Source organism: Drosophila gunungcola, unplaced genomic scaffold (genome assembly GCF_025200985.1).
Source record: "Drosophila gunungcola strain Sukarami unplaced genomic scaffold, Dgunungcola_SK_2 000026F, whole genome shotgun sequence".
In the NCBI taxonomy this organism is placed as follows: domain Eukaryota; kingdom Metazoa; phylum Arthropoda; class Insecta; order Diptera; family Drosophilidae; genus Drosophila; species Drosophila gunungcola.
Genome location: NW_026453205.1, coordinates 752,317 through 766,378, shown reverse-complemented (window position 1 = coordinate 766,378; position 14,062 = coordinate 752,317). Strand labels below are relative to the sequence as shown.

At 41.8% G+C, this 14,062-nt stretch overlaps 1 protein-coding gene across 4 annotated transcripts in view; it reads left to right on the top strand.

Moving 5' to 3' along the window:
- The first annotated feature begins 217 nt into the window (after window positions 1–217).
- The window catches only part of LOC128263906 (mitogen-activated protein kinase ERK-A), a 250,603-nt gene continuing 236,758 nt past the window's right edge, over window positions 218–14,062 (top strand). For 3 of the 4 annotated variants that reach the window (XM_052999187.1, XM_052999186.1, XM_052999184.1), the window contains exons 1-2: window positions 224–384; window positions 507–678. In XM_052999187.1, coding sequence (XP_052855147.1) covers window positions 515–678 — 164 coding nt within the window. In that variant the 5' untranslated portion in view covers window positions 224–384; window positions 507–514. Of the gene's footprint in view, window positions 385–506; window positions 679–14,062 lie in introns of all 4 variants that reach the window. The other variant, XM_052999185.1, reaches the window with a different exon arrangement.

Below are 14,062 nucleotides of genomic sequence, written 5' to 3'. Positions count from 1 at the left end.
CTTCCACCTGCCGATTTCAGCTGATCTGAACAGCTGTGGCTCGTCAAAACGTAAACAAAGTCAACAGGTTAACCATCTTTATGAAAACGAGGGAAAGAGGGCTGCACCGCAGAAACATCGGCTAAGGGAAGTATTTGGAACGGCAGAACCTTATGGAAGGATGATGGATCTCGGTGGAAATATGCTATCAACAAACCTAGCCATAGCGTCTCCATTGACGCACTGTCGTTAACTTGACATGCATTTGATAATTTATAAAAGCGGCAGTTTGTTAAAATATATTTTCGCAGCTCAAATAAAAATTTTGTCTGTTAACTTCTGACTTTCAAGTAAAAACTTCATTCATAATTTGAAACCATTTTCATTTTTATATATTTAGGCAATGTAAGGGCCATTAAATTTTAAATTTAAATTTTTTTAAAGTGGTTTATGCATACACAACATTTCGATATCTAAGCGCTCCTTAGTCGTAAAGTGATTAATATTAAAGCTGTCAATTATTTTAGAGGAGCCAATGTCAAAAATGGAAGAATCGAATTTAAATGGATCAGAAGTAGATACAGTGCCTACAGATGTTTCGTCTCCTAATGCTGAAATAATACGGGGTCAAATATTCGAAGTTGGTCCCAGATATACTAAGCTGGCGTACATAGGCGAAGGAGCTTATGGCATGGTTGTGTAAGTACACTTAAACTTTGACATCAATATGCATTTGCATATCGCTGTGTTTATAGTATGAGTTGCATGACTACTTGAATGCGTAATATCAACTTCCAGACGTTTAACAATAATAAACAATAACGCCCAATACGTTGGCTTACTGTGTAGACACAATGACACTACGTTTTTGCCCTCATTCATTAACGGATTCGATGAAGCTCAGAAAAGGACAACTATTGAATATTGCTTACAATAATTTTTGGATATAAGTTCACTGTCACAATTGCTTTTAAACGTTGAATTCAAGCTTTATTGTTAAAATATGTATGTATAACCCGCTTGTTTTAACGTTCAAAGTTTTGTAGTTCTTACATTTAAATGCTAGTAACGCGGTGTTGTGTCGGATCAAATCGACATATCTCCGCTTGAAAATATGTTTTTTAGAATGACATCTCCGATTCTAAATTATTCACATATTCACTTAGCAAGAATTACAAGCGTTAAAATGGTTTCATGGGCGCAACAAAACAGATTTGGAGTTCTCCTTTTGCCTAATTGCTCTCTCGGACAACTGACTTAAATTATAAAAATTTGAAGCAATTGACGATGTTGATGATCTAAGGTCAGGCGAAATGGTTTATTATCATCCACGCTATGAAAGAGATCCTGTTTGAAAATTAAGTTGTTTAGCGAAACAGTTCGTGTTTAAAATCCCTAGATATTGATTTCTTCATTCTCAAACAGCTCTATTGCGTCCATGATTATTTGAATACAAATATGCCATTGAATCCTTCCTTTGAATTAAATTAAACGTCAAATTATACCAAAACAAATACAGTAAAAAAATGAGCTTGAATTACAAACATAAAAAAAAACCGTTTCAGAGAATTTCCGTTGTTCATGGCAAATAAGTTCATGACATTTTCATCTTCAGATGTGCGTTTGACAGTGTCTTAGCTAACGTCCATTTCCTCCACACTCTTGGTGTTTTTAAATAAAAGTTACAATAAAATACATAAGTAATACTGCAACAGCACAAACAAAATTTTAAGACTAAAAGACGAATGGATTAAAAAAAACGAATATTTGATCCTCAAAAAAATGGGCAAAAGGCATATTTCTTTGTGAACATATAAACATTTTTCAATGTACAAAAAAAGGGTTTTGCAATTGTTTGTGTAGGCTCATCACTATGGACGACAGTACATGTAGTGACAATGCGCACCAAGAGCGTGCGCATAGGAGACTACTCTATATAGCATCAGAACTGAAAATCTGCTGTGATGGTCCGACTAAATAAACCAATCAAAAAGTATGGCCAAAAGAATAGGGGTTGCATACCAAGACTTAATTAAAATTAATTGGTTCAGGAGAAAGGGAGGTAAAATATTCCACTTTTTTTAGCACAGCCAAAATTTTGTCGAATGACGCCCAATTAGTTGGTCCTAATAAAACACTTTAAAAATTATTAATTTTTATACCCTTGCAGAGGGTATTATAATTTCAGTCAGAAGTTTGCAACGAAAACTGGCTAGGGTCTTGATTTGTGGACAAATAATATTGGTTGTTCGTCGGTAAGAAGCTCGGTTTATTTTTTCAAACAATGAAATTGGCTTCTGAGCTAGATTATTTTTGTAAGGAAATAAGAATTCGGCTAACCATTCCCTTCTTATTGGTTATATTAAAACTCTGTGTAACAATGTTTGAAATGTGGTCTGCGCGCTTACGCGTGCGTTTTGCATGCTATTGATTTAAAAACTACTTGTAATTTATTCATGCTGCATTTTGGCGGTATCACAACTACCAAAAATTGCAACACCATAAAAAAGACTAGGAATCGAAATGGATTTTGTAATGAGCATTTTTATGTTTTGTGATAAGGCTGAGTTACCGACAACTTTGGTATATGGTTCCGAATATCCTCGATGATGTCAAGTATGGCAGTTTCATAGTTTCTGTTCTTCCTAAGCCCAGATTGTCTTTAATTTAGAAGTTTGTTTTTGCTTAGAAATTTGGAAATTTGATAAGCCATCAGCCGCTTCAAGACAAATAAGGTAAAATGGAAATTGGCATCTAATTACCATTTGATTTGGCTATTGGAAATATTTTAGCAAACTTCGATGTCTAATAGCCTGATTCCATTGCCGCATTAGTGGACTTTTTAAATGTGCCTGATTCCATTGGCGCATTAGCATTTAGCGAATGCTACTCCGACATGTGAGTGGCACGAACAGCTGATCTGGGTTTGTATACTTTTGCATTTTGGCAAATCCAAAGGAACTGAATTTAAATTAATGAACATGAGTGAGTTTACTAAACTCTGTAATGCTCAGCAGGGCATCTATAATGCGACCAAGGCATTTGCCAACTTGGACGACAAGGAAGAGAAGCTGATTGCGTTGTTATGACGGGTTTGCAATGGAGACCAACACAGTTTCCAAAAAGGGCTAGGATCCCCGTATATGTGGGAGTTATTTTATACCAGAGATCCAGCAGTAATGCATTGTGCTACTGCGAGCAGAATTTGCAGCGTGCGCTTTAGTTTTTAGTCATTTTTATACAAAATAGATATTATATTCAAAAGACATCCAAAATTGCGCCAACCTTGCATATAGAAAACAGCTGTTGTAGTGGTGGCACGAACAAAATATCGTTCAACATCGGTATTTTCCGGTATTTTTAAATTGGTTTTTAATCGCATTTAAAAATCGCATTTATTTTAAATGCGGCATTTAGCCTTATGGGATTCCCTGTGTAAATAAATGCGCATTAGGCTAAATGCGTTTTAATGCGCCAATGGAATCAGGCTATAAGACATCACAAGAAGTTACACGCGCAAAATTAAATATATATATCACAGTTTGGAATTGAATTCAAATACATGGTACTAGTATTTTCACGTACGTAATAATGCACAAATTGTAAATTCATTTTCTCAACATCTAAGTCTTGATTTCCTAGCGATGGTAGTTTTTATGTAAGAATTTAAATATTAAAAACAAAACTTCAACTGCACACCATCACCAAACTGTTGGAATAGTGGAACGAAGCCACAGAACCTTTAACGATTTCATACTTTCATACATCTCAGTTGACAAAAATAATTTAGATGTATGGCTACAATACTTAGTTTATTGCTTTAACACAACCCCATCTATGGCACATAATTATTGTCTATGAAAAGAACGCCCAAATCAAGACTCGTCTTCCTTTGTTGAGTTATAATTTCAAACTGTTTTTATTTCATAAAGTTTCTTAGCAAGTAGCATTGGTGGGATTCTTATTCTATTCTTATCTTTGAACTACGCAGAGATCGCATCTGTTTGCTCTGAGTGGGAGAGCTATATTTTGACCCCCGCATAAGTCCTTTGTGCAGGGTGGGAAACATTTTAAGTGATAATATTTGGAGGATCAAGTGGCCTGCACTACTTACCAGTGCTAGCAACTGTTCCCTTGCATGGTTTAGGTAACAGATCGTAAATTATGGCTCTGGGAAGATTGACAAGGTGACATGCACAGAGCTCATAAAATCTTATAATCGGGATTATTATCTTATTTATAATATCCCACGGAATGCCTTTACTATCCCTAACTTGGGAAAACATTCTTAAGTGCGATAAGGGAGATCAGAACTACCCTCATATCACTTATAGTCAAAGACAGTCTATGACCGCTCACAATGGTCATTTTACATGTTATGTGTATATATATTATATTTTGTTTGACTCAAGTGGCTGCTGTGTTCAGCTCATATACTTAAATTTATACGTGTTCATGCTTGAACATTCTACCAAGGGTCAGCAAGATTAGGAGTGCAGTTTTTAAAATTAGCATATAAAATAAAAAATGTAATAATATATAAACATTTCTTTCATTTAAAAATTACGCTTTAAAACTTAAGCATTTTGTGAACGGCCTCCAAAAGTTATGGCTTGGAACTGCCTGTATACGCTAAATTTACATACTGAATATTTAATTAAATTACAACGATTAACATACATATAACAAATATACAAATTTCTGGTAGAGAACGACTTCTGGATTACGTGTATACCACTTAAAATTTTAGCTTTGGGACAGTTTTTTTTAAAGATTGTCATACTGAGTAATTGGGTTGGATAAGTAATTTGTCTGCAAGAGCTTGACAAACACAAACTTTTTAAAAATGTTGGGCTGTAAAACGTCTGCTACACTCTTAAAAACTCGAAAAAACTTCATATAAATACTAATTTAATGTTGGTATTCGCCATAATCGGACAAGCTAATCATGTCAGAAATTCATTGGAAATTCGATTTCTTGTGGATTTTTAAAGTTAGGCGTTTTATTTTTTGTCGGCCCTTAAGCACAAAATTTGAACAACATCTGTAAACTGTAAAGAGTGTTGTCGGAAAAATAAAAGAAGCTTATCCCGAGACAAACAAAGCTAAACAAATATATATTTTGTATATTTGTTAAGTTCAATTACGATTTAGCAAAAGCACTTAAGAGTGTGGAGACAATATCATAAAACAAAAAGAATTTAAGGACAATGTATAAAAGTTAATTTTTTCATACAAATTTTCTTTAGATAGAGTCTTAAGGAAAATCAGTAAAAAATCACATATGAGAAAGGTACAAAATTTGCTACAAGTTGCTAAAGCTAAACTCAGTGTTAAATTAAACGATTTTAAATTAACTAAAGTCGAATGCACAGTGCAACGACCCTGTTTCGGGAGGCGGTATAGCTCGCCGTGGCCAGGGTTCGAGGCTGAAATTTATATCCTCTTTAGATCGGTTTACCTCCCTTTCCCCAAAGAATAACACAAATCGAACGCTACAGAGTATGGTTATATTTTAATAGAATGGTTAATTAGGACTACGTTTCTACTTATAATTATATCGGCGCTATGAAAGGGCCGAGTGTGACTCTGCTTGCTGATTGTTGTCAGCGCTGCTGAAGGGCCGAGTGTGGTACTGCTTGCTGAGTTGAAGTCGGCTCTACCGAAGGGCCGAGTGTGGTACTGCTTGCTGAGTTGACGTCGGCGTTGCTAAAGGGCCGCGTTTAGGACTGTTTGTTGAGTGATAAAGACGCTGTGGAAGGGCCGAGCATATCACAACTTGTTGAGTATAGTACTGCTTTGTGTGCGGGATCGGCTCTACGGACGAGCCGTGTGTTGCGCTGCTTGGTGCTGACGCTACATAATGACTGAGTGCCCACTGCTTGGCGTTGGCGCTATGAGTTTGCCGATTGTGCACTGCTTGGTGTCGGCGCTGAGGAAGGACCGATTGTGCACTGCTTCCACACACACTTCCACCGTTTAGGAGCTCGAGATTTTCGTAGTTGTCACGCTGATTTTGCCATTTCGTAGTCGGAAATGCTTTGGTTGATCCGTTCGGAGGGTATCTCCTTTAACTTCTTAGACTTCTTAGTTCTCTACTACGGGTTTTAGTTCGTTAATGTATGGTCTGTGTGTCTTTCCTGTCACCTTGTGTTTGATCGTCGCTATAACTGTGGACACGAAACCAGTTACTTTGAATGAGCCCTCGTATTTCGGTGCTAACTGACTGCAAACCCAATAGCTGCCTTTGACAATGGGTATTGTCGTTCCCATACGAGATCTCCTATTGTGGGTCTCCAGTCTCTTTTTCGTAGGTTGTACGATCTGGCTTGATCTTGTGCTGCTTTTCCCATGCTCCGATGTGCCAACTTGCTTGTTTATATCATTCGTTGCAACCGTGTTTCGATCGTTTGTCATTCCGGATTCGGGTGTGGTTTCGTTATACAGGCTCCCAGGTAGTCGTCCGTACAGTAGATACGCCGGGCTGTATTCTGTTGACTCTGACCTGCTGCTATTAGTAGCTATTGATATCTCGGGTACCCAGTCGACCCACCGCGTGTGTTCGGTTCCGGAGAATTGAGCTATCATAGTCTTTATTGTCCTATTTGCCCTCTCGGCCGGGTTCTCTTGCGGGGTGTATGGAGCTGTCATCTGGTGGACGATTCCCCATTTCTGTAGCTGCGATTTAAACTTATTGCTCGTAAACTGTACCCCGTTGTCCTAAATGAGTTTCTTCGGTCCTCATTATCGTGTGAGGATCTGTTCCCGTAATACTTTGATTCTGACGGCTGCTAGCTCATCCCATTTGCAGAACTTGTCAAACATAACTAGAAGCATGTTATTGCCGTGACTAGACCTCGGTGGTGGACCAACGAAGTCTATGCAGAGGGTTTCCCAGGGTGCTTTTGCTATATCTGTCAGCATTTTCCCTGCCTCCTGCTGCTGTGAAGTCTTGTACCGTTGGCATGTTTCACAGCGCCGTACGTACTTTTGTATGTATCTGTGCATCCCTTGCCAGTAGTATGATGCCATAACCCGGTGCTTCGTTTTTCTAACCCCTAGGTGGCCTGCTGTTGCTTCGCTATGGTTTTCTCGTAGAACTCGTTCCCTTTGTTTCTTTGCCACGAATAGCTTCCACGGTAGATGTCTATACAGTTTTCCTTCTATTATCTGTTGCAAGAAGTTTCTGTTTTATCCATTCGGGATAATGCGTCTGCACCGACGTTAAGCTTGCCTTTGCGATAGCGTACCTCGAATGAGTATGGCTGCATTGCCAAAACCCATCCGGCAATCCGTCCTGAAGGGCTCTCGATCGAGTTAAGCCATTGAAGCGCTTGGTGGTCAGTGATGACGACGAAGTGGTATCCCTCCAGGTACATCCTCATTTTCTGGATGCCCCAGTGTATTGCCAGGCACTCTTTTTCGGCGGACGAGTAGTTTTGTTCTGTTTTTATAAGTTTTCGACTGGCGTATGAAATAACGTGTTCGCCGTTCTCATACTCTTGGGCCAGAACTACTCCTAGTCCGTAGTTACTGGCGTCCGTTTGAAGTACAAAGGTTCTTCCAAAGTCAGGACAAGTCAGGACCGGTGCTTCCGTTAGGGCTTTCTTTATGTTTTTGGTCGCGTCTTCTGTCTCCTCGGTCCATTTGAACTTTGTCCCCTTCTTAACCAGGTTGTATAGCGGTTGCGCTAGTTCAGTGAAATTAGGGACGAATCTTCTGTACCAGGAGGCCACCCCTAGGAAGCTGTGTACCTGCTTTGTCGTCTGTGGACTTGGCATGTTGAGAATCGCGGCTATCTTTGCTGGATCGGTGTGTATACCTCTTGCGCTGACTACGTGCCCTAGATATTTCAGTTCTTCCTTAAAGAAGTGGCATTTCTCTGTGTTGCTCTTCAGATTTGCCTTGAGGAGTCGTCTCATAACTTCTTGTAGTTTCTCCAGGTGTTCCTGTTTCGTGCGTCCGATGACCACTATGTCATCCAGGTATGCGAACGCGAATGGTTCCATCTCCGGTCCGATGACTGAGTCTTAAGCTCTTTGGAAAGTCGCTGGTGCTGTGTGTAATCCGAAAGGCATTACTTTCCACTGAGACAGTCCACATCCTGGTACAGTAAAGGCAGTGTACTGTGTACTATCTTTGTCCATCTGTATCTGCCAGTAGCCACTTTTCAGATCTAGTGTGCTTATATATTTTGCCTCGCGGAGTTGGTTGAGAATGTGATCTATTCGGTGTACTGGGTACGCGTCTCGCTCAGAGTGCTCGTTCAGTTGCCTATAGTCTATGCAAAGTCTCCATTCCTTGTTTTTCTTACCACTGGCGAACTGTAGGCGGTGTGCGAGGGTTCTATAAGGTTCTGTGCTATGAGTTCGTCGACTTGTTTGTTTATTATTGATTGCATTGCTGGGTTTCGAGGGTAGTACCTCTGTTTAATTGGGAAATCGTGCTTCATGAAGATTTTGTGGCTTGCAATGTGACTTACTCCTTTGATTTGGCTCATTTTGAAGGCCTCTTGGATCTGTGACTCTGTTAAATTGCCTGTTTCTAGTGATCCTATGCCGTGTCTCTTGTGTTTCTTACTCCTGCGTTGGTTCCTCTTGTCCTTTTAATTTTCACTGTGATGCCTCCGCATTCTAATGTGCCGTTGCACTGTTTTAAAAAATCTATTCCCAAGAGTAGGTCTCCGATCACCTCGTCGAGGACTAGTAGAGTTGTTGTTTTTGTTTGTGTCCCGAGCTGTATTGGTACTACTAGTGCCTCTGTGACTGTTCTGTTTGTTGCGTCTGCAAGTCTTATGGCTTCGGTTACTTGCTTTCTTTTCCCATGTCTGGCTTTTCTGTTGGCTAAAGCCGATGAAACTCCGTGTGGCTCCTGTGTGAATTGCACCGCGCTTGTATTGCAAATTGTGAAAAGTGTAGCTCTCAGAAAATTAGCGGCAATAACTTTCGCCGCAATTTGTCCGAACATTTCCCGCGCTTTTCCAATTTTTCCGCGCTTTTCATAATTTTGCGCGCATTTTGGCGTCAGGCTTATATATTATAAAAAATATAAAAACCCTATTAAGATTTTTCGCTGTAATTCTCTCGGCACTTAGCTCCCTTACACCGTGTGCGATCGGTATATTACTCGCTGATTTTTTATTTTTTTATTTAACAAATAAATAATTTAATACAAATAAATATTTAACACCTCTTCGATACCAACCAAATAAATACAAATAAACGCAATGGCAACTAAGGATATCGAAGAGCTTAAACACCAACGAGATGTTTGCATGAAAAGTATTAACCGAACTTATCGCCACTTAAAAGAAGCTAAATTATCTATAAATCCGGTCGAGCTTGAGTGTCGATTAGAGATTCTAAATACGCACATTGAAAATGCTTCACTTTTGCAAAACCAAATAGAAGTGAAAGATACAAAAGATGTATACCGCGAAGAGGTGGAAGAGAGGGCCGTAATGACAAAGTCATTGCTGATTTCAATTTTAAATAAGTCCAAACAAAATAATATCGAGAAATGCGCTCCGCCAGCAAATCGCCCGCCTCAATGCCGTCTGCCGAGCGTTGCTCTCCCAACTTTTAGCGGAAAACACTCAGAATTTAAAAATTTTATAAGCCTTTTCGAAACTTTCGTTGACAAAGATGACACTTTACACGATATTGAAACATTCAATCATTGAATTTCGTGTTTAGCTGGAGACGCTTTAGGAACAGTTAGGGCCTTCCAAGTCACTGCGGAAAGTTATCCCGAAGCCCTTGCTAGCCTGAAGCGGGTGTACGATAATGATTGTCTTATTTTTTTTGACAACATATCGACACTTTTTAATTTGCAAAAAATTTCCCAGCCTTCAGCTACAGCCTTGAGAACCCTCATCGACACGGTCACAGCCTTGTATGACTCCTTGCTGTCTATTGGGGATGATAGACGCATTACCAATGCCATTTTAATACATCTGGTAATGAGCAAGGTCGATGCAGGAACTAAAAGAAAATGGGAAGAACAGTTAGATTATACTTCGCTTCCACTTTGGAGCGAATGTGAGGCGGCCCTCAACAGGCGATACCAACACATGGTAGCAGAAGAGGCTTCCAAGCCCAAAACTGTTCAGCAGACCCAATCTAACCCTAAGAAGAATTGAAATAGGAGTTTTTCGTTTGTCGCTGCCAGGAACGACTCTGTTCAATGCATGTATTGCAACTCAGCTGAACATCAGATTGGAAACTGCGCTTCCTTCGCAGCCCTGATAGTTCAGCAAAGATCCGATTTCGCTAAAAGAGCACCCTTATGCATTAACTGTTAAAGAAAGGGTCACACTGTCAAAAAATGCAAATCGAACAGATGTAGAGTGTGCAATTCCTCACATCACACTTTGCTATATATATATGCCCCAAACACAAATCTCGCGTTGCCACCTCCTTCTCAGCCCACGCTCATGCAGGAGTCTCCATCCACTTTGCATGTTTTGCATGCGAATGCATCGGATCGAGTCATTCTTGCAACTGCTGTTGTGAGCGTCCAAACAAAAAGCGGCGAGTTTGTATTAGCTCGAGCGTTGCTCGACTCTGGTTCACAAATAAACTTTGTAACCGACGAGCTCGCTCAGAGGCTCAAAATTACAAGAGAGGACGTGTGCATGAGCTTGCGAGGCATTGGTGGAACTAATGCCCAAGCCACAAAAAAAATACACACGATTGTGAAGTCGCGAGTAGGGAACAGCCAATTGTCGTCCGATTTTTGGATTATGAAAAATATTTCTGGTTATCATCCGGATCAAGCGGTGAACACCAGCGGGTGGAGGGTGCCTGAAAATATTCAGTTGGCCGATCCATTCTTCTTCAAGCCCCAAAAAATAGATATGCTTATCGGCGCTGAAACATTCTTTGAACTTTTATCTATTGGCCAGATAAAGCAGGGGCCTGAATTCCCCATCCTACAAAAGACAGTTCTCGGCTGGATAGTGTCAGGCAGATGTGCCTCTGAAAATAATAAAAACGCTGAAAAAATGGTACATCTCAGCTGCCTGGTGGAAGCGTTGGAGTCAATTGACACAACCCTGCAGAAATTTAGGTCTGTGGAGGACTTGCCGCCCAAGGCTAAAGTCCATACTCCTGAGCAACAACTCTGTCAACAACACTTTGAGAAAAATACTCAAAGATTGGCGTCCGGTAGATTTTCGGTTCGTTTGCCGTTTAAATCTGACCCAAATACTCTTGGTTCGTCATACAAAGTTGCGAAACGTAGATTTTTGTCGCTAGAAAGGAAATTGTCAAAGGACCCTTCGCTGAAGAAGATGTATATTGAATTCATGGAGGAATATGTTTCACTGGGCCACATGTCCTCCACCAATGACAAAATTCCGAATACTCCGCACTATTTCATTCCGCACCAATGCGTTTTACGGCCACAAAGTACTTCAACTAAGTTGAGAGTAGTTTTCGATGCATCGAGCCGTACTTCTACGCAGGTAGCGTTGAATGACATCTTGATGGTAGGCCCAACTATTCAAGAGGAGCTGTACTCGACTCTGCTTCGGTTTAGATTGCATAAGTTTGCCCTTGCGGCCGACATCAAAATGATGTATCGCCTAGTGAGGGTGGACGAAGCTGATCGTAACTTCCAGCTCATAGTATGGAGACGAGATCCTTCTGAGTCCCTGAAAATCTTTAAGTTAAACACCGTTACATATGGAACTTCGCCAGCACCCTTTTTGGCGATTCGGTGTTTAATGCGGCTAGGAGAGATGGCGCAAGCAACTCATCCAAAAGCCGCAAAGGTTATTCAGAATGATTTTTATGTTGACGATTTGTTGACTGGCGCCGGATGCGTTGAGGACCTGCAAAGCCTTCGAGACGAAGTTTCTCAGGCCTTGCAAGAGGCAGGCTTTGAATTGGCAAAGTGGTTTTCAAACTGCCCAGAGTTATCCGCATCTGATAGCGCTGTAATGCCACTTATGGCAGACTCAGACGTAACCAAGACCCTTGGCGTGGTTTGGTTACCGGTTAAAGATTACTTTCAATTTCGGTTGGATGACTCTTTCCTGGATCTTCGCGCGACAAAACGAAATATTTTGTCGGTGACTGCTCGACTTTTCGACCCACTTGGCCTCTTGTGTCCTTTGGTCACAAAGGCAAAGATGTTGTTGCAGGAACTGTGGCTTCGAAAATTAGATTGGGACAAGTCGCTACCGATGCAGTTGCTCACGTCGTGGGATACGTTTAAAGCGACGCTTCTGCAGCTGCCTAAAATTAAGGTATCGCGATTCGTCAACACAGATCCACAAGTCCCGATTCAAATACATGGTTTCGCTGACGCTTCCATGCGAGCGTATTGAGCGTGCATCTACGTTCGGACTCAAACTGCTGAAGGTTTGAAAGTGTCTTTATTGACCGCCAAATCGAAAGTAGCTCCCCTCAAGACGAAAACTTTGCCTCGCCTTGAGCTGTGTGCAGCTCACCTTTTAGCAGATCTCTATAATCGTGTCAGGCCTTTGCTAAATTCTCCCATTGAGAATGTTTTCTTGTGGACAGACTCCGAGATCACTTTACACTGGATTAAAACCCATCCCTCGTCGTTGTCGGTTTTTGTTTCGAACCGGGTTGCAGAAATTCAGGAGTGGTCGGAGAAAGCAATTTGGAGACACGTTCCCACGAAAGTCAACCCAGCAGACGTAGTGTCCCGAGGATGTGACGTAGAGGAGCTTACAACGTCCATTTGGTTCGGTGGGCCTTCGTTCTTGCTAGACTCAGAAAATAATTGGCCTGTAAATAAACATTTCGAACTGCCGGCTGATGTAATGTCGATGGAGCTACGCAAATCGGCAATAGCTCTCGTAGTCAGCCCAGAGCCAAATTATGTGCTTCAGAAAATAGAGTCCTTTTCGTCGCATCTGAAGCTTCTGAGAGTTTTCGTGTGGGTTTTTCGTTTTATTCAAAGGTGCAGAAAGGTGTCGAAGCCCTTTGAAAAAAGTATTTCTCCAAGAGAACTGGATTTCGCTTTTGATAAAATGGTCGAAGTTGTCCAATTTCACGAGTTCAGGGACGACATAAGTAAAATTCGGAAGAATAAACCGGTAGCAACGAATATTCGAAAGTTAAACCCTTTTCTTCAGGAAAATATATTAGATTGGTGCTCCTCGACATTGCTACGAGTTGGGGGTCGGTTATTGAATGCTCCTATCCCGTACGAAGCCAAATTCCCGTTGTTGCTGTCTAAAAGCTCACAGTTCGTCAGATCCTATGTGTCATACCTGCACGTTACGAACTGTCACGCTGGCCCACGAGCTCTCGTATGTCGTCTGCGCGAGAAAATCTGGCTAGTTAATGCTCAAGAAGTCTGCCGACGAACAGTTCGGTCGTGCATGCGCTGCTTTCGCTGTAAGCCGCAACTTTTGACGCAAATTATGGGAAACTTGCCAGCAGATAGACTTCGAGCTCTCCGCCCGTTCAATATTTGTGGCGTTGATTTTTGTGGTCCCTTCAGCTACGTTGTCGTATCCGTGGTAAGCCACCGTACAAGTCGTACGTGGCTTTGTTCGTCTGTTTTGCGTCCAAAGCGGTCCACTTAGAATTAGTGTCTGACCTAACCACTGATGCTTTCTTGTTGGCATTTCAAAGGTTCGTGAGTCGTCGCGGGATTCCGGAGAAGGTGTGGTGCGACAACGCCACCAATTTCGTCGGCGCAGATCGCCACATGAGAGAGTTCCGAGCCCGTCTGGAGGAGCAGGGGGGCGGTATCGAAACATTCGCATCAAAAAAAGGATGCGAGTTTGCGTTCATACCGCCCAGAGCACCGCACTTCGGCGGACTATGGGAGGCAGGTGTGAAGTCTGCAAAGCACCTGTTCCTTCGGACGGTAGGCCAAGACCTCTTGACCGCGGAGGAGCTCGGAACTCTGCTCACCAGCGTGGAGGCCGTGCTCAACTCCAGGCCCCTCGGCGCTCTAAGCAGCGACCCGAACGACGGCGAGGCCCTGACCCCCGGGCATCTGCTCATCGGCGGCCCTCTTCTGGCCCCACCATCTGCGGCGCTCCCGGACCAGATCAGCCTGACCTGCTTGCGACGATGGCGAGGTGTCTCGTCTC